At 43.8% G+C, this 25,500-nt stretch overlaps 1 protein-coding gene across 1 annotated transcript; it reads left to right on the top strand.

The window, feature by feature from the left end:
* The first annotated feature begins 1,989 nt into the window (after positions 1–1,989).
* Positions 1,990–23,883, top strand: LOC120027504 (keratin, type I cytoskeletal 18-A-like). Its single transcript, XM_038972459.1, has 9 exons — positions 1,990–2,384; positions 5,087–5,169; positions 7,085–7,238; positions 9,803–10,084; positions 13,314–13,448; positions 15,402–15,622; positions 18,072–18,331; positions 19,746–19,848; positions 23,292–23,883. The coding sequence occupies exons 1-9, from the start codon at positions 2,187–2,189 to the stop codon at positions 23,521–23,523; spliced, it is 1,668 nt and encodes a 555-aa protein (XP_038828387.1). The 5' UTR covers positions 1,990–2,186; the 3' UTR covers positions 23,524–23,883.
* The last annotated feature ends 1,617 nt before the right edge of the window (positions 23,884–25,500 follow it).

Below are 25,500 nucleotides of genomic sequence, written 5' to 3'. Positions count from 1 at the left end.
TTGAACATCTTGGCCATGTTCTGTTATAATCTCCACCCGGCACAGCCAGAAGAGGACTGGCCACCCCTCATAGTCTGGTTCCTCTCTAGGTTTCTTCCTAGGTTTTGGCCTTTCTAGGGAGTTTTTCCTAGCCACCGTGCTTCTACACCTGCATTGCTTGCTGTTTGGGGTTTTAGGCTGGGTTTCTGTACAGCACTTTGATATATCAGCTGATGTAAGAAGGGCTATATAAATAACTGTGATTTGATTTGATTCAATGAGAGAACATTATTTTTGCCCATGAAGTGTTTCCATGGTGATATTGTACTATAGACTCTAGACAGATGCAGTGTTTGTAGCAGGTTTATGTGTGACCTTATATTAATGATCCCTAGATCCTGTCTGTGAATGGTACAATGCAGGCGTGGCTGTTTACACAGAAAGGAAGAGAAACCCTTTATTAATCCAACAAGTAAATCCCACAGTCATCTGCTGCCTTTATCACATAATGAGGTAGATTGGGAGTGCAAACGACTGGAAAGGACTTGAAAGTGCCTACTCCAAGAGAGAGAGAGAGAGAGACGAATAGAGATGACTATGAGTTGTGTTACCTTGATTCACATTCCAAACACCCTGTCAGAGTGGCTTAAACTGGATGTTTTATGTGCTTTTTCCGTCAGACGTTCACCGGCTCCTTTAGATGCCGCACCCACACCTTAACTACCGTAACCATACGTCTTATCTTATTACCTCACCTGACTTAAAGCTTGCATTGTTATGACGTATGTGCTGGAGCCAAAATGTCTAAGATCTTGGTTAGATTAATTGATCATGGAAATAACACCCTCACATTACTTACTGAGGTAAGTCATAAAAAAAAGTCAGTGAAAGACTGAAAGAAAGCTTGATGGTTGCCATGACGAATCAACACACATTTGGTATCTCCTATACAAGTAGAACATTGTTGTCAACTTCAAGAAGATGAAAAAGTCGTGACCTGCGAGAATGTCTGGTAAATGATCTCACTTGCCCCTCCCAGACAGACAAACACACACAGACACACACACACACACACACACACACACACACACACACACACACACACACACACACACAGACACACACACACACACACACAATCACAAAACAGGCCAATGAGAGGGTAGTGGTAGTCAAGGGAGGAATTGAGCAACCCATGTGACACAGCACAAAGTTCAGTGTTTATTACAGGCTGTTGATCTGATGAGTCAGTGGATAGACAGTCGTTTCTGAATATTAATTATTGGTAGATACTAGATATGTTGTTTACACACACACACACGTGCAAACAAATGCGCACATACGCAAACGCACACAAACACAGACACACTCACACAAACAGAGAGTGTTGTCGCAGTGTGTGCCTGAACTTTCCCTCCACACAGGGCTCAGTAATCCTGGATCAGAGAACACAAAGGGCCTCAGAGCGCTGGTGATGTATAAGCAACAGAGTGTCCAGCAAGTGAGCGCTTTGCTGTACCCCAGCACTCACCCCTACAGCTCTGCTGCAGGCTGTGTTCGGGGCAGCAAGAACAGGGACAGTACCACTGGCCCTGTCATGGCTGACCCCATGACAGCTGGCACATAGTTGGCGCGAGAGCGATAGCGAGACTTGCCCTAACCTTACCATTCCTATCTGATCTGTCACAGACAGGGGACCGTCTCTGACCTGGGACCCAGTGGGAAAGTGAAAGTTGTTGAAGCAGTGGAGAAGAATGTGGTCCAGCTCCGTCTGGGAGGGGAGGATCAGGAGCAGCTTGCTGCAGTGACCAGAGGCTACTGAGACTGGTGCTTAACTTACCACTGCCAACACATGGTGCTGCCGAGAGAGAGAGAGAGAGAGAGAGAGAGAGAGAGAGAGAGAGAGACCACATTGCCTCACGGGTGAGTATTGCTGGGTAAATATTTACCCAGTAACCACCTCATGGGTCTGTAATCTCACCAGTATCGGTGGCAGACAGGGTACCGCCTGGGGTTTAAGTGATTGTGGTGTGGACGTATGCTGCAATAGTAGTGAAAGAGTTTTTGGATAGCATAAGTAGTTACCGTACGTTTGGGTTGACACTTTGTATCAGACACTCTCCTGAGTTGGCGAGCCTGTAAGTGTTTGATAGCACCCCTGAGAGGATTCTGTGTGTTTTTTTGGGTGTACACTGCATAGGAGCACCATGGATTTGCTGCAGGACTCTCGGTGGACCATGCAGGGCCTCAACAGCCGTCTGAAGGGCTTCCTGGAGCAGGTAAACAAGCTGCAAGAGGCAAACTGGCATCTGGAGGGCCAGATTGCAGACTGGGGTCTGAGGAACGCCCCGCACCCCCAGGAATGGACGCAGCAGGAAAGGACTGTGGACGATCTCCGTGCCCAGGTGAGACTGGCATCTATTACCTTTTTAATTGGTCCAAACAATGAGCCCTGAGGGACCCCAACTCATTAGACAGTGTTTTTCTTATGTCCACCGACAGTACCTTTGTTTGCCAGTGATTATGCTGAGGTACTGTAATGCCTAGATTTGTTTGAGCTGCTGTGTTCTGGCCATACAGTAGCTAGTAGGACTGACTTGGACTAACTTGTATTGAATATTATCCGTATAATTTTTTACCAGAGTAGAGCAAAGCAGACGATATGTCTCTGAAATAGCTGGCAAAGCATCTTTACTTCAAAGGTGTTTTCTTGCGTGCAGAGTTTTGGCTTTGAGACAGATACAGCACTGACTGAGCAAACCAGTTATTAACGATTTTCAGTCCTAGCGATGATTACACTTAATAGCAGTCGAGTTAAAACAGACATTTGACAAGTAGTTCCTATCAAGATAATGTCAACTCTTCCAGAGGGTGAGAAATAGTGTCATACTGTATGTCAGGACATTTGGAAACAAGCCATCACTCCATTGTCACACTCAAGAATGTGGATCCTTTTATTGCTTTAAAGGCCGTTGCCCTAGTAGACCATTAACACAGGCTGCTGTAATTGTCAGCTCCCTCGCATGAGCTGATTGGAGGTTTTGCAACCGCTCCTTGATTTATGGTCTCTGAATGTGAATGGAGACAAAGGCAAAGAAAGCACCAAGATCTGACCTATTAGTATTGAAGCCAACGGGAGGGTTGACATTTATGCCCAATTTCACTTTCAGTGAGAGTGTTGCGTAAAATATGAGCGATTGCCAATCCATTGATCAATATAAAGATCCATCATGCATAGCAGCACTGATACGATACCTGCAGACTTTACCATGTGAGAACATGGCATGTACAAATGTACATATGTAGGACATTTCCTCACATTTTCGCCTGAACTAATACCTGGAATGTTGACTTCTACGGAACCCAGGACTCCCTGGAAAACAGTGGCAATTGTTACTGAGTGGACTATCCTGGCTAAATAAATCAAATCAAATGAAATAATGTGTGACTTGACATACACATAACTGATAACGTTCTTCAAATCTTCCTTTGACATGAATGCGTGATTGATAGTAACACTTGTCTTTGTTATGTGCATCTTCCTCAAGTCCGGTTTCAGTCCTAGACTACTGTTATTGTTGTGGGTTTAGGTTTTAAGACCTGGCGCCACCCTCATTCTATTGAGGGGAAGCATTGAATAACAAGCCATAATAAGGAGTACTGGTACCCGTGTATATAGCCAAGTTATCATTACTCATTGTGTATCTATTCCCTGTGTTATTATTTTTTTATTTCTCTGTTCATTATTGGGAAGGGCCTGTAAGTAAATATTTCACTGTTAGTGTACACCTGTTATTTACAAAAAATTTGATGTGATTTAATTTGAAATCAATCAGTTAATGTTCAGTTGGAGAAGTGCCCTGTAGGAAGAAAACGTGCTGATATCTGGTTTGTACTCTCTCATGGCTAGGAATCAACAGGGTCAGACATGAATAACTGGCAGAGCTAAGATAATGGAACGGGTACTTACAATGAAAATATGATTATAATCGTTGAGGCACTTCTGTGAGAAAAAAACACAATATTGTCCAAGTTATTCCAGGTTTTCCTCCTTCAAAATGGGTGTGTTTGTCTTGAGTAAGCATTGTGATATTGTGATTGGCAAAGGAAGAGTCAGCATTGAAACTCAAAAATGGCCCTAGGTTATACAGTAAACATTTCCATATCAAAGATGCAAGGGATTTTGGATAACATTTGTTTAGGTTTCATGTACTTACATTGCAGTTAACGCCAAACATTTGGGGGTTTTGACGTCAAGTACTAGAATTACTGTGAGAGGCTCTTTGGCTTTAATATCTGTGCCACAGATGCTTCAGGCCTTGTCTTAATGAACCCAAATCGTGGGACGTCATGATGTAATAAAACTGACTCACTGAGCTGGTGGCAATCTGACAAGCATGAACAGGCAGAATATAATAATGCAGTCTTTTAAATTAATGTGAAGTGGATCTATGGAATGCTGGTAAATACCCATAGACTTCCAGTCATTGCTCTAACGCTAGTTAGCGTTGGCTCGCAAAACTACCTCTAACTTCCTTCATACTAGACACAGAGACATAACAATGGTATCCACGATTTCATCTGACTCTGGGGAAGTAGATAAAGGGCCTCATTGCCCAAAATCCCGAAGTATCCCTTTATCTTATTCTATCTTATCTCTGCTCCAACTTCCTTTCTTTGATGATATTTCAAAGGCTTCTATCTTCATGCTTGTGCTAGTGTATTAGCCTTGTCCCATACTCTATGTGCTATAGCCAACTCTTCCATTGGTCAATGTCATGCCACACAGTATGAGACGAGGCCAGTGTAATTCAAGGAAGCAAAACCTTTATTACAGTTGTTCTATTGTGATAAGCCTCACCCACATGTTTTCATATTTTGAGAAAGACTCTGATGCAGCACCTGGTAATGTGAACTTCCAGTGTACTGAGGTGTATTCGTATGTGATTTCATGTTTCATTGTGTTTTTTTTCTACCTATTGGGCCAATGACATTAGATGGATCAACAAGATTGAACTCATTCTGAAATCGATCATGTTTTTCACGCATCTTATTCACTTCCTTGTTATTTTGTCTTGTGTGTGTTGACTGTGTTTTGGTTCTGTAGGTTGGTAAACTGCTGATGGAGAACGCAGAGCTGGTGCTGCAGTCTGACCACATGATGTCCAGGGCTTCTACCATCCAGGCCAGGTCAGTCGTGTTTGGGACATTATAGGTGAGGCCTAGAATACTATACTAATACAGTAACACATACCCTCATAGTATTTATTTTCATCATAATTAAAGAAAACACAGATATACCATAGCAGTTGTGAATGCCTTCTGGAAACATCTCTTTTAAGAGCAAAAATCCATGAAATCCTACACCTACTGTTAGTATAATACTAACAGTAGGTGTAGGATAATACTAACAACCAATTTCAGTCTATAACACTTTAAATGCACCTCTTGAATAACAATCAGATATTTTATTTTCCCCTGCAGCGATACTTGATCTCTTCTCTACTGTAGCAGCAGTACAGTCCGCACTTTGTTATAACTCGGCTAGTTCCCACTCCTGTTCAACAACCTGCATACAAATCGCAGCCTGGCTGTGTTGTGCCTGGTCGTCACTTTCCCATCTGTATTGATGCAGAGTGACACACCGGCCCCTCTGCTACTGCCAGAGATCTGCGTCCCAAATGGCACCCTAATTCTTATTTAGAGCACTACTTTTGACCAGGGGCCATCAGGGTACCCATAGTGTGTGGTCAAAATTAGTGCACTAAATAGGGAATAGGGTCCCATTTGGGACGCAGTTGGAGATCCATTAACCCCTGAAGGGCAAGGGAGGGCAACAACATGCAGGCAGCTATGAGCTATGAATATACACCTCCTCTATTTATATACTGTGTCCTACTGGCCTTACATGGGTCACTGTCATAATGTTGTCTGCAACTCTGTGTCGCAAGGTTTATATTGTATTTAAAAAATATTTAGATATTCTTTGTGTACTTTTTGACATTTTGCTGCATTGTTAGGAGCTAGTAACATAAGCATTTTGCTGCCCCCGCTATAACATCTGCTAAACTGTGTACGCAACCAGTAAACTTTGATTTGATGTCTGTGACTGTGACTTTAGCATCTGTTGGGAAGTGAGGACTATTGCAACTACTGAATGACTGTTGCACGATATTTTTCCCACTGTATGATAAGGTATTTTACAGGATTAGGTCAGATCTGATGAAGGGTCACTAAAACACATGGGAGCAAAGATTGCAGTGTGCAGTCTATTTACCTTGACCTGAAAACACTTGTATATCTTAAAACCTTTTACTAAAGTGGGCTAAATCAGGGTCACACAGAGTGATTCTTGGTAGTCTTAAACAAATCTACTTTGTAACAAAAGTATACACCTCACACACATGGATATAGGCTTAAGAAAAAAGAAAACACCTATACCATGTCAGACATATGAAATGTATTCAATTTTGAGTTTGCATCCCAATATTACACATTATATGCATCACAGAAGACTGAAATATAACAAAACCGTCTGACATACTGTAGAAACACTGGATTTTCGTCAGTAAAAAAAAAAAAATACTTGATTAATTAAGACATTTTGAAAAATATGAATAACATTTCAGCCGTGAGACCAAAGAGGGTGCTTTAAGTCATTGACTGAAGGAAAGGCCTAGGCACCTGCTTAGATACAATGGATGTGCCGCTGTAACATTTCCATATACTGTGTCACAGTGTTTACCTACAGTACATGCACAGTATGTGTAGCTGTTTCACCACCCATGTAAAGTACCCTGACTAGTTGACCCAGAGTCGGGTACATTCAGTAGCCTTACATTGAAAAACACTTCCCTATGTGACCATCACCACCTCTTGGTAAAGTGTAGGCCTATAGCTGCTTTGCATAGACCACTGTGGTCAAGGCTAATTACTAGTCAATATCGCCGACTGAAACATGGTAACAGGAACTACCTGTCCAGTAAGAAACACACTTTTTTTTTCAGTTTTCCCATTTCAAAAAGTTTTAAAACATTTTCTATTGAGTGCTCTAATGAACATGACCCAGTTAATAGGATGAGATGTGTTCTGTGTCCTGTCATAGATGTGAGTTGGAGGAGAGGCTGACCAAGTGTCTGGAGCAACAGGTGGCTCTGCTGAGGGAGAACAAGACGAGGGTGGAGCATACCAATGTGCAGGTGGAGGCGGAACTACACAACTCCATGGCAGAGCTGCAGGACATGCACCAGGACTATGTGGTACGGTCTTGTGCCAGTGTCCGTGCGGTTCCGTACACCTGCATTCGTTCAGTAAAGACATCCGTAGAAAGGTTGAATAAACGTGGCCATGGATGTGTTACTCATTTTAAGGTTGAACGTTACATTAGTTTGTAAGATAGCCTTAACATTAGGCTATTTACTGTAAAAGTAATATTGAATTGTGCTTGGTTGACAATGCAACAAAATATCAACATTTAAAGGAGATGTATCTACTGCTTGGATAGTTCAATCTGAGCCACTGGTTTAATCCCATTCTTCAACTTGTATTTTTGGTTGAGTTGGAAACATGAATCCAACACATAATTTGTTAACATGTCGACAAGTTAATAGGCTATTTATTGTATTTCAAAAGTAATATTGAATTGTGTCTGGCTGTTAACGCAGGACATGCACCAGGACTGTGGTACGGTCTTGTGCGAGTGTCTGTGTGCATGTTGCAAGGGTCGGTACGGTTCCGTACACCTGCATTCGTTCAGTAAAGACATCCGTTAAAAGGTTGAATATATACTGTTACATTCGTTTGTAAGACAGCCTTGACTTTTGGATATTTACGCTATTACAAAAGTAATATTGAATTGTGTTTGGTTGACAATGCAACAAAATATCAACATTTAAAGGAGATATATCTACTGCTTGGATAGTTCCATCTGAGCCACTGGCTTAATTCTATTCTTCAACTTGAGTTGGAGACATGATTCCGACATTATTTGTTAACATGTCGCCTATTGTATTTCAAAAATAATACTGAATTGTGTTTGGTTGTTAACGCAACCAAATATCAACATTTGAAAGAGATTTATCTCTTGCTTGGATAGTTCCATCTGTGTCAATGACTTAGTCTGGCTTTAATTCCAGTTTGTCTCCAAATTAATAATTGATTTGTTGGATTCACGTCTGCATCTCAACCAAAAATCTAAGTTAGAAAATAGGACTGAATCAAAACAAACTTTGATTAATGGGCATTTAAATGTTGGTTTGTTTTGATTCAGTCCTTTTCTTTAACTTTGATTTTTGGTTGAGATGCAGATGTGAATCCAACTTATCAATGATTCATTTGTAGACAAAATGGAATAAAAGTCTAACTAAGTCATTGGCACAGATGGAACTATCCAAGCAGAAGATACATCTCCTTTAAATGTTGATATTTGGTTGTGTTGACAACCAAAAACATTCCAATATCACTAAATATCATTACATTTGAAATCAACCAGAGCTTGAAGCCATTGGCCTATTTTATTGTCTATTTTTAGTTCTGGGTTGAATTGAAACAATAACTATTGATGAATATCGTAGCTAAGCAGGGCTGGGCTTGGGAGACCAAACGGTAGCTGTAGATATATACATTCTCCAGTAGGAGGTGCTGCCCAGCCTATAGTATTTTTTTCTGATACTGGATATAATGTTGAAGATCTGACATTGTTTTAAAGTTACAAATTCAACATATTTTAAACAAGGTTTGTCTACGCTGAAATTTGGTTTTCATGGTTACATAATCCTGTGGTTGATGTTTCACCCTCAAAACAACATATTACGTTGATTTCTTTTTTCAAATCCAATGTATTTCCCACGTAGATTCCACATCACAACATGTTGAAAAATGACATTGCACCAGTTTGTGCCCAGTGGGAAGTGACTCTGGCAGGGGTTATCCAACTCTGTCTTGTTCCAATTAGGAGGAAATTCGTTAACTTTTGACTGATCAGCATCCAGTGTGTTTGCACAGTATATTCCACCTTTGATAATTCCCATTGTCTCATTCTTTTTTTAATGTTTATGTGTGGAAGTTGAGAGAAAGGTGTGACAAAAAAGAGAGAAAAAGAGAGAAGAGAGAAAGAGAGAAGGAAGAGAGAGACACATTAGAGAGGTGAGAGAAGAGAGAGAGAACGCAAGAGACAGAAGAAAGGTGAAACAAGAGAGAAAGACACAAGACAGCTAGTGTAAAGAAAGAACAACGTCTCAGAACACCTTCTCCTTATTAGCCCATTAACCAGAAGAATGCCTACTCCTGTTTTCTCACACCTCCCCTATTGATCTCAGTGGAAAGGCGTGTTAGGTTTCACACCATCCTTTCCCTCTCAATGCTTTCCTGTCATCCTCCCGCCCTCTCTCTTTCTCTCTTTCTCTTTTACTAACCCCTTTTTATTCCTGCTGACTAATATTCCCCTTCCCTTCCTCCACTCAGATCTTTACGTGATCCAGCTTCTCTCTCCCACACACACACACACGCACACACACACACACACGTGCACGCACGCACGCACGCACACACACACACACACACACTGTCCCAGACTCACAGACTCAGGCTCAATAACAGACTCTACCCCTCCCCTGCATTGCGTGTGTCTGCTCTCCCACTGTTCTCTCTCTCTCGCGCTCTTCCTCTGCCCTCGTTCTCTCTCTGTTCCCTTTTCTCCTTCTCTCTCAGATCCATCCCCTCTCGCTGTCACACACACACTCTTGCATACTCTCTTATATTCATATATCTCCCTGTCTCTCTCTCCCTCTTCTCTCTCCCTCTCTCTGGTTGGCTCATTGTGCAGGCAGCCCGTGCTCTGCAGCAGCAGCAGGCCGACTCCTGTGATGCGCTGCTAGTGACGGCCACAGCGTGGGAGGAGGATGGCACAGGGATGGAGCTCTCCCAGCTCCTCGACCGAATCAGGACGCAGTGCGACCGCCTCAGCCTCACCGGCCTAAATCAAGTCCCAGATGACCGACACCCCGGCCTGGCCGCCGGCCCAAATCAAACTCCATACTCTGCTGCTGGGCCGAGCCGTTTCGGAGCCACACTCAGACCCCGAGCCCATGGAGGATCTCTCCCACAGGTACGCAGTGTCCCACTGCCTTTGTCCCTCCCCCAGTTTTTATTTCCTTCCTTCCATCCATCCATCCCTCTCTCTGTCTTTCCTTTCATCCTCCCTTGGCTTCCTGCCACCTAGTCACACCCTGATCATAGCTCTACCTCTGCTGTTTCCAGGCAACGCAGTGATATGTGGTAAGATAAGAAGAGTTGGTTTGTTTTGATATGTTGTACTGAATTAGTGTCGGAGCTCTGAGGTGGTCTGAGGTCTGAGATGGGTTGTTTACCTCTCTCCCTCTTTCTCTCTCTCCTTCTCTTTCTCTCTCCGTCCCTCTTTATCCTCATCACACCCCTACCAAACACAGAAAGGTGCCCCATAGACAATCCATTACCTCCAAAGAAGAGATCAACTTTTACTACGATTTTGAAACGCTGCTTTAGATATTGATACGTCGTCAACCACAACCGCAGCATTGTAATACATCACTTGTAACGGGCCTCTCTGATCTGCTTTCTGCTAAGTCCTTATAAGGCATCAGCTTAGGACAGTATTCTTTTCAGTCTTTGAAATAGGAGCATTTGGAATTCAGTTGGAAAGGATAACTTGCAATTGGCAGGTAGCATATAGCCACCTTCCATAGCTGTTGGTTTCGACAACATCACATCGGATGGGGACAGTATTTCAGGCTTTGAAACAGTAGCATTTTGATTTCAGGGAATATGATATATTTAGCAAATGACCTATAGCTTTCTCTCATAGCTATGTTGTCTTCCACAATAATGCAGCCCGTCTAGTCAGTTTGGCTTATTACCCATGAGATGCTATTTCCGCTCATGTTTCAGGTTTTGAAATAGGAGCATTTCGGTTTCAGTGGAATAGGGGCAATAGAATGAGTCACTCATCATGGCTGTGTTGTTTCCGTCTGGTCAGTTTTACCGTCTGTGGCACACTGGCTGCATCCAAATTGGCACCTTATTCCTTAGTTAGTGCACTACTTTTGACCAGAGCCCATAGGGCTCCTATAGGGCTCTGGTCTAAAGTAGTGCAATTTTTAGGGAATAGGGTTCCATTTGGGATGCAGCCAGTGACTTTGATGTGACAGGCATGATTAAGCATCTTGGCCCATGGCTCCAGGCAGGCAGCGACTGGTACTTAACCAGCGTCTGCTCTACAGAATGACTTTGTTTGTTGCGCTCCTAGTTAGAGGCCCTTTATGTCAGAGTGGACTGGAGTCTGGAGTGGAATACAGCCCTGTTACAGCCTGGTTCCAGATCTGTCGGGGAAGCAGAGTTGGATAAAGCACATACAATGCATTCGGAAAGTATTCAAACCCCTTGACTTTTTCCACATTTTGTTACGTTACAGCCTTATTCTAAATTAGATTTTTTTTTTTTTATAAATCCTCATCAATCTACACACAATACCCCATAATGACAAAGCAAAAACAGGTTTTTAGAAAATGTTAGAAATGTATTCAAAATAAAAACAGAAGTATTCAGACCCTTTCTATGAGACTTTGAGCTTGAGCAAATTGAGCTCAGGTGCATTTTGTTTCAATTGATCATCCTTGAGATGTTTCTACAACTTGATTGGAGTCCAACTGTGGTATATTCAATTGATTGGACATGATTTGGAAAGGCACATATCTGTCTATATAAGGTCCCACAGTTGACAGTGCATGTCAAAGCAAAAACCAAGCCATGAGGTCAAAAGAATTGTCCATAGAGCTCCGAGACAGGATTGTGTCGAGGCACAGATCTGGGGAAGACACTCCTCAGTAAAAGGCACATGAAAGCCCGCTTGGAGTTTTCCAAAAGGCACCTAAAGGACTCTCAGACCATGAAAAACAAGAGTATCTGGTCTGATGTAACCAAGATTGAACTCTTTGACCTGAATGCCAAGCGTCACGTCTGGAGGAAACCTGGCACCAACCATACAGTGAAACATGGTGGTGGCAGCATCCTGCTGTGGGGATGTTTTTCAGAGGCAGGGACTGGGAGACTAGTCAGGACCGAGGGAAAGATGAACGGAGCAAATTACAGAGATATCCTTGATGAAAACCTGCTCCAGAGTGCTCAGGACCTCAGAGTGGGGCGAAGGTTCACCTTCCAACAGGACAACGACCCTAAGCACACCGCCAAGACAACGCAGGAGTGGCTTCGGGACAAGTCTCTGAATGTCCTTGAGTGGCCCAGCCAGAGCCCAAACTTGAACCCGATTGAACATTTCAGGAGAGACCTGAAAATAGCTGTGCAGTGACGCTCCCCATCCAACCTGACAGAGCTTGAGAGGATCTGTCGAGAAGAATGGGAGAAACTCCCCAAATACAGGTGTGCCAATACCCAAGAAAGCTCAAGGCAGTAACCGAAGGTGCATCAACAAAGTACAGAGTAAATGTCTGAATACATAGGTAAATGTCATATTTCAGTTTCAAAATCTAAAATCTAAATAACAGTTTTTGCTTTGTCATTATTGTGTGTAGATTGATGAGGACATTTTCTTTAATCCATTTTAGAATAGGGCCTGAGTGGGGGTCTGAATAATTTTCCAAATGCTCTGTACATACTGTATGGGACAAATTAACTAGCTATTATGTTATCCTTCTTACTGTAAAATGACTGGTTAAGGTTAACACTTACAATAATTGCCCCTAATACGTTCTTGTTTACACGGTAATTACAGACTAATATTATGATGTCCACAGTTTCGAGGAATCCACTGAGCACAATCGTCAGTTTCATGTTTAACTAACCAACTTGATTCAACGTGTTTGTGCCCTGTGGGAATCTGTGGGGGAAATGATTACAGGTAGATGTATAAAGGTGTGAAGCCTATTTACAATGTTTCATCAAGTTTAAGTCTTGGTTTAGAGTTGTTTTACTTTGTGTGCCTGATAGTTCATCAGTTCGTGTCAACGCCTAGGGTGTCAGATTACCCTCATCGACCTGTCCCACATGTGCCCGGAGTCCTCTGGCTCTGTGCCAATGTGTGTGGGCACCAGTTTTTATGAGTGTGTGTGTGTGTGTGTGTGTGTGTGTGTGTGTGTGTGTGTGTGTGTGTGTGTGTGTCCCTGAGTTCCATGTGAACTGTTCCTGTTTGTGTGTGTGTCAGCATCTATCTCCATCAGAACTTTATTTTTGTGTTCTTCCATGTGAATGATGTGTGTGTGCAGGTGCGTGCATGCGTACTTGCGTGCGCACGTGTAGGTGTGTGTATGTGTGTGTGTTATATGACCTCCTTCTCTCTCCCCCAGCTCAATGCAGAAGAGGCAGCATGGACCCAGGTGAACCTCGGAGGGACTGCCCTGAGGGAGGCGCGGGCAGAGCTAGCCGAGGCCAGGAAACAGTGGCACTGCCTGCAGGTGGAGATCGAGTCCCTACATGCTCTGGTGAGCACACACACACACATGCACAGACACACCACTGTAGCCTCAGCATTGCGGCAGACACATACAGTACTTTTCTGTCTCTGCCACACACCCATAATGGATCAGTAGAGTTTGGAGAACATTCATCTTTATTGATTCTGAAACACTATTGGTGATTCTCTCACTCTTGTTCTCTTGCCTCTTCCCCCTCTACCCCGTCCCCTCTCACTCTCTCTTCTGTTCCACATTCTGTGTCATCCTCTCATCACCTTTTGTTCCTATCCACCCTCTCCTCTATCATATCCCCTCTTTCCCCTCTATGCTGTCCTCCCTCTCCATCGCTGTGCTCCACCTTCTTCATCCACTCTCTGCTCTCTCTTCCCCTCTCCATTTTTACAATGATTTAATCCCTCTGATCCTGCTATTTCCCTCTCTCCTCCATCCCCGCTCCCCTCTCCCCACCTCTCCCCTCTCTCCTCCATCCCCTCTCCCCTCTCCCCACCTCTCCCCTCTCCCCTCTCTCCTCCATCTCCTCTCCTCTCTCCTCTCCCCTCCATCTTCTTTCCCCTCTCTCCTTTCCCCTCTCTCCTCTCCTCCATCTCCTCCATCTCCTCTCCCTTCTCTCCTCTCCCCTCTCTCCACCTCTCCCCTCTCCTCTCCCTTCTCTCCTCCATCTCCTCTCCCCTCTCTCCTCTCCCCTCTCCTCCATCTCCTCTCCCTTCTCTCCTCCATCTCCTCTCCCCTCTCCCCTCCCCCCTCCATCTTCTTTCCCCTCTCTCCTCTCCTCCATCTCCTCTCATCTCCTCTCCTCCATCTCCTCTCCTCCATCTCCTCTCCTCCTCTCCTCCATCTCCTCTCCTTCATCTCCTCCCTTTCCTCTCCTCCATCTCCTCTCCCCTCTTTCCTCCATCTCCTCTCCCCTCTCCACTCTCTCCTCCAACTCTTCTGCCCTCTCTCCTCCATCTCCTCTCTACTCCTCTCCTCTCCCCTCTCTTCATTCCCCTCTCTCCTCCATCTCCTGTCCAATGTCTCCTCCATCCCCTCTCCCATCTCTCGTCCATCTACTCTCCCCTCTCTCCTCCATCTCCTCTCCATCTGCTCTCCCCTCTCTCCTCCATCTCCTCTCTACTCCTCTCCCCTCTCTTCTTTCCCCTCTCTCCTCCATCTCCTCTCCACTCTCTCCTCCATCCCCTCTCCCCTCTCTCGTCCATCTACTCTCCCCTCTCTCCTCCAATGTCTCCTCCATCCCTTCTCCCCTCTCTCCTCCATCTCCTCTGCCCTCTCTCCTCTATCTCCTCTCCCCTCCATCTCCTCTCCCCTCTCTCCTCTCTCCTCTGCCCTCTCTTCTCCATCTCCTCTCCCCTCTCTCCTCCATCTCCTCTCCCCTCTCTTTCCTCCTCTCCACTCTCTCCTCCAACTCCTCTGCCCTCTCTCCTCCATCTCCTCTCTACTCCATCTCCTCTCCCCGCTCTTCTTTCCCCTCTCTCCTCCATCTCCTCTCCAATCTCTCCTCCATCCCTTCTCCCCTTTCTCGTCCATCTACTCTCCCCTCTCCCCTCTCTCGTCCATCTACTCTCCCCTCTCTCCTCCATCTCCTCTCCACTCTCTCCTTCATCTGCTCTCCCCTCTTTCCTCCATCTCCTCTCTACTCCATCTCCTCTCCCCTCTTCTTTCCCCTCTCTCCTCCATCTCCTCTCCACTCTCTCCTTCATCTGCTCTCCCCTCTCTCCTCCATCTCCTCTGCCCTCTCTCCTCTCCCCTCTATCTCCTCTCCCCTCCATCTCCTCTGCCCTCTCTTCTCCATCTCCTCTCCCCTCTCTCCTCCATCTCCTCTCCCCTCTCTCTCCTCCTCTCCCCTCTCTTCTCCATCTCCTCTGCCATTTCTCTCCCTTTTCACCTGCTCCCTATCTCCTCTCTCTGTCCCACATCATTTTCTCCTGTCCACCCTCTCTCCCCCATCCTTCCTTTCCCCAGGAGAAAGGTCTAGAGAGTTCCCTCCACCATACCAAGCGTCAATACTCCAGCCAGCTGCAGGGCCTGTCAGAGGTCATCCAAGACCTGGAGAGCGAGCTGGAGCAGGTGAGGGGCGGCCTGGCCACACAGCAAGAGCGCCACGGTCAGCTGCTCAATACCAAGATGAGGCTGGAGAAAGAGATCGCCACCTACAGGCGCCTGCTGGAGCGCGAGGAGGGCAGGTGAGGGGGCTAACGGTCACAGACAAGGGCTATTAAATAGGATGCCATTTGGGACAGATCCTTGGGCAGATGTAGCAGAAGAGGTTTGGTGAACTACATGGTGATGAGTAACCTTTCCTGAGATTTGAGATGTTTAACTGTAACCCCCAGAGCAAAAGGCTTTACTCTAGAATGGAGCAGCTGAGTCAGATTTGATTTCTGGTCAATTACACAGACATAGATGCTCACAGATGAATACACACTTACTAAGGGTGAGGTAGCTGGTATAAAGGTATTACGTTATATTGTGATATAAAACCGTTTCAAGCTACAGGGCATATTCACAGCAATGAGCTGGCAGGTCTTCGTCCAAAACCGTAAACCTGAACTATAAATAAGAACTATAAAGCGATGAGAGGTATAAAATTGCATGACCCGAATGAACTTCTGCATTAAGAATGGAGATGGCTGAAATTAACAGGCAGGATAAGCTTTCGTACAACATTAAAATGTCCAAACAGAAATTGTATCACAGTGAAGTTCTTAGTTCTTAACGAGACAGTGAAGGAACTTGAAGGTATTTTGCTAGAGAAACTTTTTGAGGGCACTATACATTTTAAAGAAAAGGGATCGAAAGTGAAGGTTGTGAATCATTAGTCAAAATGAGAAAGAGGGTCTCCGGATCTATGAGGACATGAGGAAGGGTGGAGACCGTTTAAGTTGCATGAACTCTCTCCTTCAGTTTGCAAATGAAACGAAATGAAGATGCCCCAGTTGTTTTTAACAGATCATGAAAACATGCTATAAAAACTCTCCCATGAGCGTCCCACGCCTATAATGATCTATCTTTTGTTTCCCATGCACATTCAGACAGTCAAAACCTCATCAAAAAAGCACCACCTTGTTCTCAAACATTTTCAATGAAATTAAACATCCAAAACCGTCCAAAAGGAGCTTAAAGGATGAAGTTCATTTAAAAAAGGATTCCTCTTATTTTAACCCTTTTGTTTCTCTGTCAAAACAGCTACATTTATATGTTGTCTTTCTCTTTTGTTGAGGAGTGTGACAGATGACTTTCTTTACTGTTGCAGCTTAAGAAAGCCTTATCTGCATAGAGAATCAAGAATAATTGCAGGTTGAGACAGAGATGTTCTGGCGGTGACTCAATATAATAGCGAAACTGTTGGTTACTGGAAATTCCCCAGACTTGTGCTAATGTACACTGAGTGTACAAAACATTAAGGACACCTGCTCTTTCCATGACATAGTCTGACCAGGTGAATCCAGGTGAAAGCTACGATCTCTTATTGATGTCACGTGTTAAATCCACTTCAATCAGTGTAGATGAAGGAGAGGAGACCGGTAAAAGAAGGATATTTAAACCTTGAGTGGGGTATGGTAGTAGGTGCCAGGTTTGTGTCAAGAACTGCAATGCTGCTGGGTTTTTCACGCTCAACAGTTTCAAGAATCAAGAATGGTCCACCACCCAAAGGACATCCAGCCAACTTGACACAACTGTGAGGGTGTGCCCTTAATGTTTTGTACACTCAGTGTATTTACCTACATACAGTACAGGCAGACAGACAGCCATGCAGGAAGGCAGACAGGCAGGATGACAGGCAGGTAGACAGACAGGCAGGCATGCAGGAAGACAGGCAGGAAAACAGGCAGACAGACAGACATGCAGGAAGACAGGCAGACAGACAGGCAGGAAGACAGACATGAAGAAAGGCAGGCAGACAGACATACAGGCAGACAGACATACACATTTCTCTGCATTGTGTGTACAGATATAAGACAGTTTTAAACTGCCAGCTGTTCTGTACCAGACATCCCCACATTCACCTCAAGGCGTTCATTCACTCAGATCTTTAATGTTGTTTCCTCTTAACATTTATTAGGGAAGATTCCATTCAATTTACAAGCCTAAAGATAATACTCAATTATCATCACTGAGGCATTCAAAGGCTAGTCACACGAATGTATTCAAGCACAGACAGTTCACGGCCATTATGTTTGTACATCGCAGATCTGTCCCTCAATTTAGCACACTCACCCCAGCAGGCTCATAATTATGTTTTCATTACCACCTTTTATTTATCTGGGAGGTGCCCGGCATTATCTAGTTTTATGACCATCCAGGTTGAGAAAGATGACGCTCGATGATGCATCCTCGATCTTCTCCCAGTCTATTGGATTTATATCTATATTCTCAGAAGATCACAATGCACTTGCTCAACTTAAGATGCCAGGCTCTGTATTGATTCAATCTGCTCTGTCATATCATGATTCGGATGTGCTGACCGCACTATAAGATATCCTTCCGCCACGCAATTTCTTTGCGTGCACAGAAATGGCTATAGTTATCCATCAAATATGTAGACAGCATATGAGACAGCTGCCGAAGGAGTGTCCCCCCCACACAGATGCCATTGAGTCCTACTCACCATGTTTTCTCATCTATTCACAGGTACCCAGGTGGGCGTAACGGACAGGTCATGGGGCTGCGGCGCTGGAGGGGCCCCAAAAGAGAGCCAGGCCCCATAGGGGAGGAGCCCAAAGAGAATGGAGTGGAGGAGAACGGCCTCAGTGATCCCGCGGTGACCCCTGAGGAGCCACTGTCCGAGCCCCTGCCTGAGAGACCTCAGCGGTGGTCTGTGACAGAGAACGGCCTGAGGAAGAGCCCTGCACTAACTCTGCATAGGCAACAGAGCCTGGTCATCCTTACAGGTGGGGGACATGGTCAGACACATACACAAACAGAATGGTATACACATATTCATGTTAATGGTCATATACACACTCGTATACACACAATCAGGCAGGAGTACCATACACACACACACATTCAGTATGCTAAATACACTATATATACAAACATTTGTGGATTTGGATATTTCAGCCACACCCATTGCTGACAGGTGTATATAATCAAGCACACAGCCATGCAATCCCCATAGACAAACAGGCAGTAGAATGGCCTTACTGAAGAGCTCGGTAACTTTCAAAGTGGCACCGTCATAGGATGCCACCTTTCCAACAAGTCAGTTCGTCAAATTTCTGCCCTGCTAGGGCTGCCCCGGTCAATTGTAAGTGCTGTTATTGTGAAGTGGAAACGTCTAGGAGCAACAACGGCTCAGCCGCGAAGTGGTAGGCAACACAAGCTCACAGAACGGGACCGCCGAGTGCTAAAGCGTATAGCGAATATAAAGCGTATAGCGCATAGAAATCGTCTGACCTCGGTTGCAACACTCACTACCAAGTTCCAAACTGCCTCTGGATGCAACGTCAGCACAATAACTGTTCGTCGGGAGCTTAATGAAAAGGGTTTCCATGGCCGAGCATCCGCACACAAGCCTAAGATCGCCATGCACAATGCCAAGCGTCGGCTAGAGTGGTGTAAAGCTCGCCGCCATTGGACTCTGTAGCAGCGGAAATGCGTTCTCTGGAGTGAGGAATCCCGCTTCACCATCTAGCAGTCCTACAGATGAATCTGGGTTTGGCAGATGCCAGGAGAACGCTACCAGCTCCAATGCGTAGTGCAAACTGTAAAGTTTGGTGGAGGAGGAATAATGGTCTGGGGCTGTTTTTATGGCCCGGGCTAGGACCCTTAGTTCCAGTGAAGGGAAATCTTAACGCTACATTATTCAATGACATTCTAGACGATTCTGTGCTTCCAACTTTGGGGCAACAGTTTGGGGAAGGCCTTTTTCTGTTCCAGTATGACAAAGCCCCCATGCACAAAGCGAGGGTCATACAGAAATGGTTTGTCGAGATCGGTGTGGAAGAACTTGACTGGACTGCACAGAGCCCTGACCTCAACCCCATCAAACACCTTTGGGATGAATTGGAACACCGACTGTGAGTCAGGCCTAATCGCCCAACATCCATGCCCGACCTCACTAATGCTCTTGTGGCTGAATGGAAGCAAGTCCCCGCAGCAATGTTACAACATCTAATGGAAAGCTTTCCCAGAAGTGTGTAGGCTGTTATAGCAGCAAAGGGGGGACCAACTCCATATTAATGCCCATGATTTTGGAATGAGATGTTCGACGAGCAGGTGTCCACGTACTTTTGGTCATGTAGTGTATGTGTGTGCGACCAATCAAATTTGATTTGATTTGAGTATGTTTTTTATGTGCAGAGCCAAAGAGAGACAATGATCTGAGGATTTCCACAGTGAAGACCCAGGAGATCTTCCAAGGCAACGTGGTGAGGGAGAGTGCAGAGGGCACTGGTACCGTGGAGTAAGTATTTATCAGACCTAGGGCTGTCGCGGTGACCGTATTACCGCCACACTGGCGGTCCCAAGTCATGAGGACAGTCAAATTCCACATGACCGTTTAGTCACGGTAATTAGGCTTCTCTAAGCTCTGATGCTGCTGATGGTCATTAGTAGCCGACCAAACTTGCTAACTGCCTGGTACTCCGCACTCTATTGTCCCTCTAATCACTCTGACATCAATATAAATGTAATCAAACACTTCATGAGAGCCCACGAGCTCATGTTGCGCAAAATTTCTATAGGCTATGCAATTGTGTGAGAAAACAGAGTGATGGCCTCTATTAAAAAGAGGATCCCATCAGCTTTCTATAGGCTTGGCCTACTATATTTATTTCTCAACTTTCCTAATATTAAGCACATTGCTTCTCTTCACAACAGTATAGCCTACCTGGCTGGCATAAAAAAATTTACCACGGGAAACGCATCCTCCATTCGTGCACAGATAACATGTGCACAGATAAGTGCACAGATAACATGTATTTTTTCCCCTGCCTCTGTTTCGACACAAGCGCATAATAATGGTTCATTCTGAATCAAAACAAATTACACACATACACTACCATTCAAAAGTTTGGGGTCACTTAGAAATGTCTGTGTTTTTGAAAGAAAAGCTAATTTTTTTGTCCATTAAAATAACATCAAATTGATCAGAAATACAGTGTAGACATTGTTAATGTTGTAAATGACTATTGTAGCGGGAAACGGCAGATTTTTTTATGGAATATCTACATAGGCGTACAGAGGCCCATTATCAGCAGCCATCACTCCTTTGTTCCAATGGCACGTTGTGTTACCTAATCCAAGTTTATCATTTTAAAAGGCTTTGTCTTTTTTTCATCTTTTTCAAACCATAGCCACACACCTCATGTAGCCTTGCCCATAGGCCTATATTTTGATACGATTTGTATCAAAACTAAAGTGGCCAAATAACTTCCTAAAATTAAGCACATTAATCCACTTTACAAGGGGTATAGAGCCTAACTGGCATACATAAGCAGCGAGTGAGTTTCAAGTTTGGGGAAGATCCTTTTCATCATAAAAATGCACATTAATAATAAAAGCATTACATGCATAATCGCATTTGCGGTCACTTTTGATAATGGTGTTTTCCCGCTACTGGGGCATTTGCGCTTATAGCCTACTGCCATGTGTGCATTGCTGTGCTTATAATGTGAAGAAACAGCCTAATAGATTATCAACATTTTAAGCTAAACGTTCTGATCTGTTGCGTCAGCCTCAATGCGTAAAAAAGTTTTGATGCTAGTGGTTGCATTAATTTGGAATCTATCACATCCCACAACTGTCCCAGACTATGTTTGGAATATGTATTTCTTGCACAGAATAGAATATGTCAACTTTTGGACAATGGGGGATAGTAGATTGACATAGGCTAGTGCTTTTGCTTGTCGTTAGGCCTAGTCATCTTGTTGGCTGACAAAAAGTAAATGTGGACAAGGATAAGGACGTGTGCAGTTGCGTCCCCGATGTGTCTGTCTTCACTTGCAGCCTATGAGAAAGACCTGATCATGTGATTGAGAGCCATGTAAGTGAGAAGTGCTTCGGAGCACGCAGCACTTAGGGAGAAGGGAATTATAATTATTATATTTAGCCCAAGGGCACAACGGCCACAAAAAGCATGGATTTTTTAAGAGTGCATTACGGTCACACAAAGGGGATGCCGCCGGGAAATGTTAGGCATTATCAAGTGCCTCGAATTGAATGAGAGACTGATGAAGTGTGTACAGCCTCTGCATAAAAACAAAACAGAGCTCATGCCTTTCAAGCAACTTTTTTCAAATCATCATTAGAGTGGCGTCATGCAGCCTTACAATGTATTATGAATCAAAACATATAGCCCAACGTTTGTAGAACAACTAAATGTACATTAATAACTCTAAATTAAGCATATAGGAGTACCTATTTCTTTGTTAACCGCTCAACACAGAATAGCTGCATGTGCGCACTCCCTTAAATCGTTTGGAGAAAATATAATTTATATTTTATTCAGCTTTGTTCCATTGTATTCGTCATACTATAAAATAATATAAAATAATGCCACGGAATTCCAAGCAATTCTTGTCTGCTAAATTAACTAGTGTAGCCCATAGCTATATGGCATAGCCAGATCAGGGTCTAACATAAGGTCAACTCAGAGTTTGCTATTCTGTTCTTGTGAAATAGACAAAATAAATCTTCATATGAGGTTTCTTTATACCTGTCTAAAATAAAGAATGGATTTATTGTTAAGGTGTAGGCTATATTACATGGATTTATTAGACTTTTTAAAATGTAGATGTTCCAAAGGTCTGCATCAGTGGCTTGTAAGCTATGTGTGGAAGCCAGCAGATGCTAAATGTGTTTATGTTAATTAATGGTCAATTACCGTGAGACCGGCAGTTATTTGGTTGACAATCACCGGCTGACAAAATTTCGTCATCACCACATCCCTAATCAGACCTATTAATCGTGATCTTTGACCCAATGTCACCGCCTGCTTCAGTCAGTGTGAAAAGTAATCGTGCCTTAGTGTCAGAAAGTGTCAACTACAATGAAGGGAGCAGGGATGCTTTACTTATGATGTTATTCAAGAGACTATTATGGGATATGTTTACAAACTGTCAAATGAGGTATTCTAAGTATAATTCAGGACAAAGTGTTACCACTTTAGGTAGCAGCTGAACGCATCTTTCACATGAACCACCTTTCCCTGTGTATTGTCTTTGTTAGACTAATGATGACACCAATAGTCACACCCAACCACAGGGAAGTACCTCTGCATGCCTAAGCCAGGAGTGATTAACAGCAGTTTATTCAGTTGCGAAATGTGGCATAAATTTGTCATGAGCTCTCGGTCTGGGGGTTGTTGGGAATCTTTTTCATTGAGAGACATTCCTTAATGAGCTCCATTAGATGTGGAGACAAGAGGGAGCGGCGTCTGTCATTCCTAAATTCTTTGTGCACACATCTGGTGTTAAAACCACACACCGTACCAACTGGGATGGGAATGGCCGCATACATATTTTTGCTTTCAGAGTCTTCGTCGCCCAGTTGTTTTACTAACCGTGTCATCTCGTAAACTTTCCTTGACTCTGAATTAGATCATTATCACAATTAACTGTTAACGAGGCATGTACAATCCTTGTGTGTGTTTGGGAAGGGTTCTCTGACTTATACCTATACCTGTAAAAGTCCCACCCATACAATCATATAGGACTAATCATCAGTTAGAGATACCATATTACAATTTACCCCAGGTTTACTGTGGCCAGGGTACAACTCACAACACCAGCTTTGTAAAGGATGGTTTGTTTGATTGTTTATATACATGTAGTCTACATTTCTAGTTGTAGTCTAGCATCTATTGCATTTTAAAACCGAACCCATTGTTTCCCCAACCCCTTCCAGGACGGACAGGATCGACAAGGTGATTAAGCAGTGGGAGGGCTCCTTCTTCAAGGGGAACCCCAAGCTGCGGAAGAAGTCGGTGTCGCTACGATTCGACCTGCACATGGCGGCGGCGGATGAGGGCTGCGCCCAGACCAGGCAGGACAGCCTGCCTGACGTGGAGGTCCGCCTGGTGATGAAGAGGTCCCGCAGTATCCCCACCATCGCGGCAAATGTCGAGGCAACAGTATAGTCGAGGCAACAGTACACCTATCATTGATAGGTGATATCATCATTGAATTGCCTCCCTCATAAATGTTGTGATCTGGCAACAGCATCCCTACCCTTGACTGTGATATCACCATGAGATCAGCATTGCTTCCTATTGCCCTAGGTTGAAGATGGGAAGGTTAAGACAATGAAGTAATTCCATGCGGAAGCTTTCGAAAATATGGGACCGACCAGCTCCATTAATAACTATTAGCGCCATTGCTAACTAGCAATGCTGGTTTTATGAATTGCAAAGAGTTATGAAATATTATAAACTGGGTGGTTCGAGCCCTGAATGCTGATTGGCTGACAGCTGTGGTATATCAGACCATACACCACGGCTATGACAAAACATTTGTTTTTACTGCTCTAATTATGTTGGCAACCAGTTTATAATAGCAATAAGGCACCTCAGGATTTGTGGTATATGGCCAATATACCACGGCTAAGGGCTGTGTGCAGTCATTCCGCGTTGCGCATAAGAACAGCCCTCAGCTGCGGTATATTGGCCATACACCACACCTCCTCGGGCCTTATTGCTTAATTAGAATCCTCTTGTATTAACCTGTATATTTTGAACCTAGCCATTGACCAGAGTGGTATTGTCATGTCATCAATGCTCCTGCAACTCCACTATCACCCACAATCATCATTGTGACATCAGCATTACCAGCAGCCATTTTGCAACCCCCATGACCAAACCATCCTGGTGACATCCATACAAAACCACATACATGAGAGGTTAATGTGTGATTCAGAAAAGTGAATGCCATTAATTTGATATATCAGCATTTCTCAATCATGTATAAAAGTAGAAAGTCATATTGCCTACTTGTGATTTTGCCATCAAGGTAAATGTGACAACATGCCATGTTCAAGAGATTTCCCCTGTGGTCAATAATACATCATACCAGTGTATAATACTCACTGTTGTCACCACATTTAACAAATGTATAATCCAACCATCCCTCAGTAACAACTAACAATTTATACAGGTGGTGAAAAATATAAACATGGAAAAAGGCTGAGCCATCAGAGTTGTATGTGGCATTCTACTGTGGACTATTTAAGGGTGGTTATTTTCTTCTCAATTCGCTGTGTGTAAAATGCTAATGGTTTTGCTATGCTGTCATGGATCAACCCAGCACTGAGAGTTTGCCTATGGCTGAAACCTGCTTTTTACTTATAATGCTGTAAGTTAACTGTAGTCTATATATTATCTATATATGGACAATATGGCCACAGTCAAAACAAAGCAAAGAAGATAGAAATGTACAGTAAAGAAAATAGCTATTTATTTCCCCCATACTGCTCACTGTGACCCGAAATTGCAGTGAGGCTTCTTCCTGGAGAGCAACCCTCCTGTAGGTTTTCATTTCAACCCCAGTTGTAACTAACCTGATTCAGTTTATCAACCAGATAATTTTTAGAATCAGGTGCGCTAGAATAGGATAGGCGCGAAAACCTACAGGACGGTGGGTCTCCAAAAATTGGAGAGCCCTGTTCTAATCTAACCCTCCTCTTGTATCGCAGAGATATACCCTGGTTTAGCCAGCAGGGGTCGGTATTTGTAAATAGTTGTTCTACAGTATCCTGAATGCTTTATTTTGGTGTTGTTGTGTCGTATACATAATATCTATATGACTGATTACACTCTATAAGACAATATCTTTATTTTATTTTTTTGCTATGTTTTTGAGTTGGCACCAAATATATGACGTGAAAATAATACCATTGTGCATTGCAGTTGGGTCCCTCCTGTGTACAAATGTTAAAAACAATTATCTTCTTTGCAGTTCTTCATGCGCTTGATTTGCTCTGCTTCGTGGAGTACTTGGGACTAAATCTTCTTTTCGTTTTTGGGGCTCTTTAACTTTAGAATGAAGAATTATGCTTTTATCTAACAATGTATTCATTTAAATAAAACACCAAAAACGCTGTCTTTAGTCATTTTTTTTAT

The sequence above is a fragment of the Salvelinus namaycush genome, chromosome 2 (assembly GCF_016432855.1).
Source record: "Salvelinus namaycush isolate Seneca chromosome 2, SaNama_1.0, whole genome shotgun sequence".
Classification (NCBI taxonomy): domain Eukaryota; kingdom Metazoa; phylum Chordata; class Actinopteri; order Salmoniformes; family Salmonidae; genus Salvelinus; species Salvelinus namaycush.
This window is presented reverse-complemented; position numbering and strand designations above follow the sequence as displayed.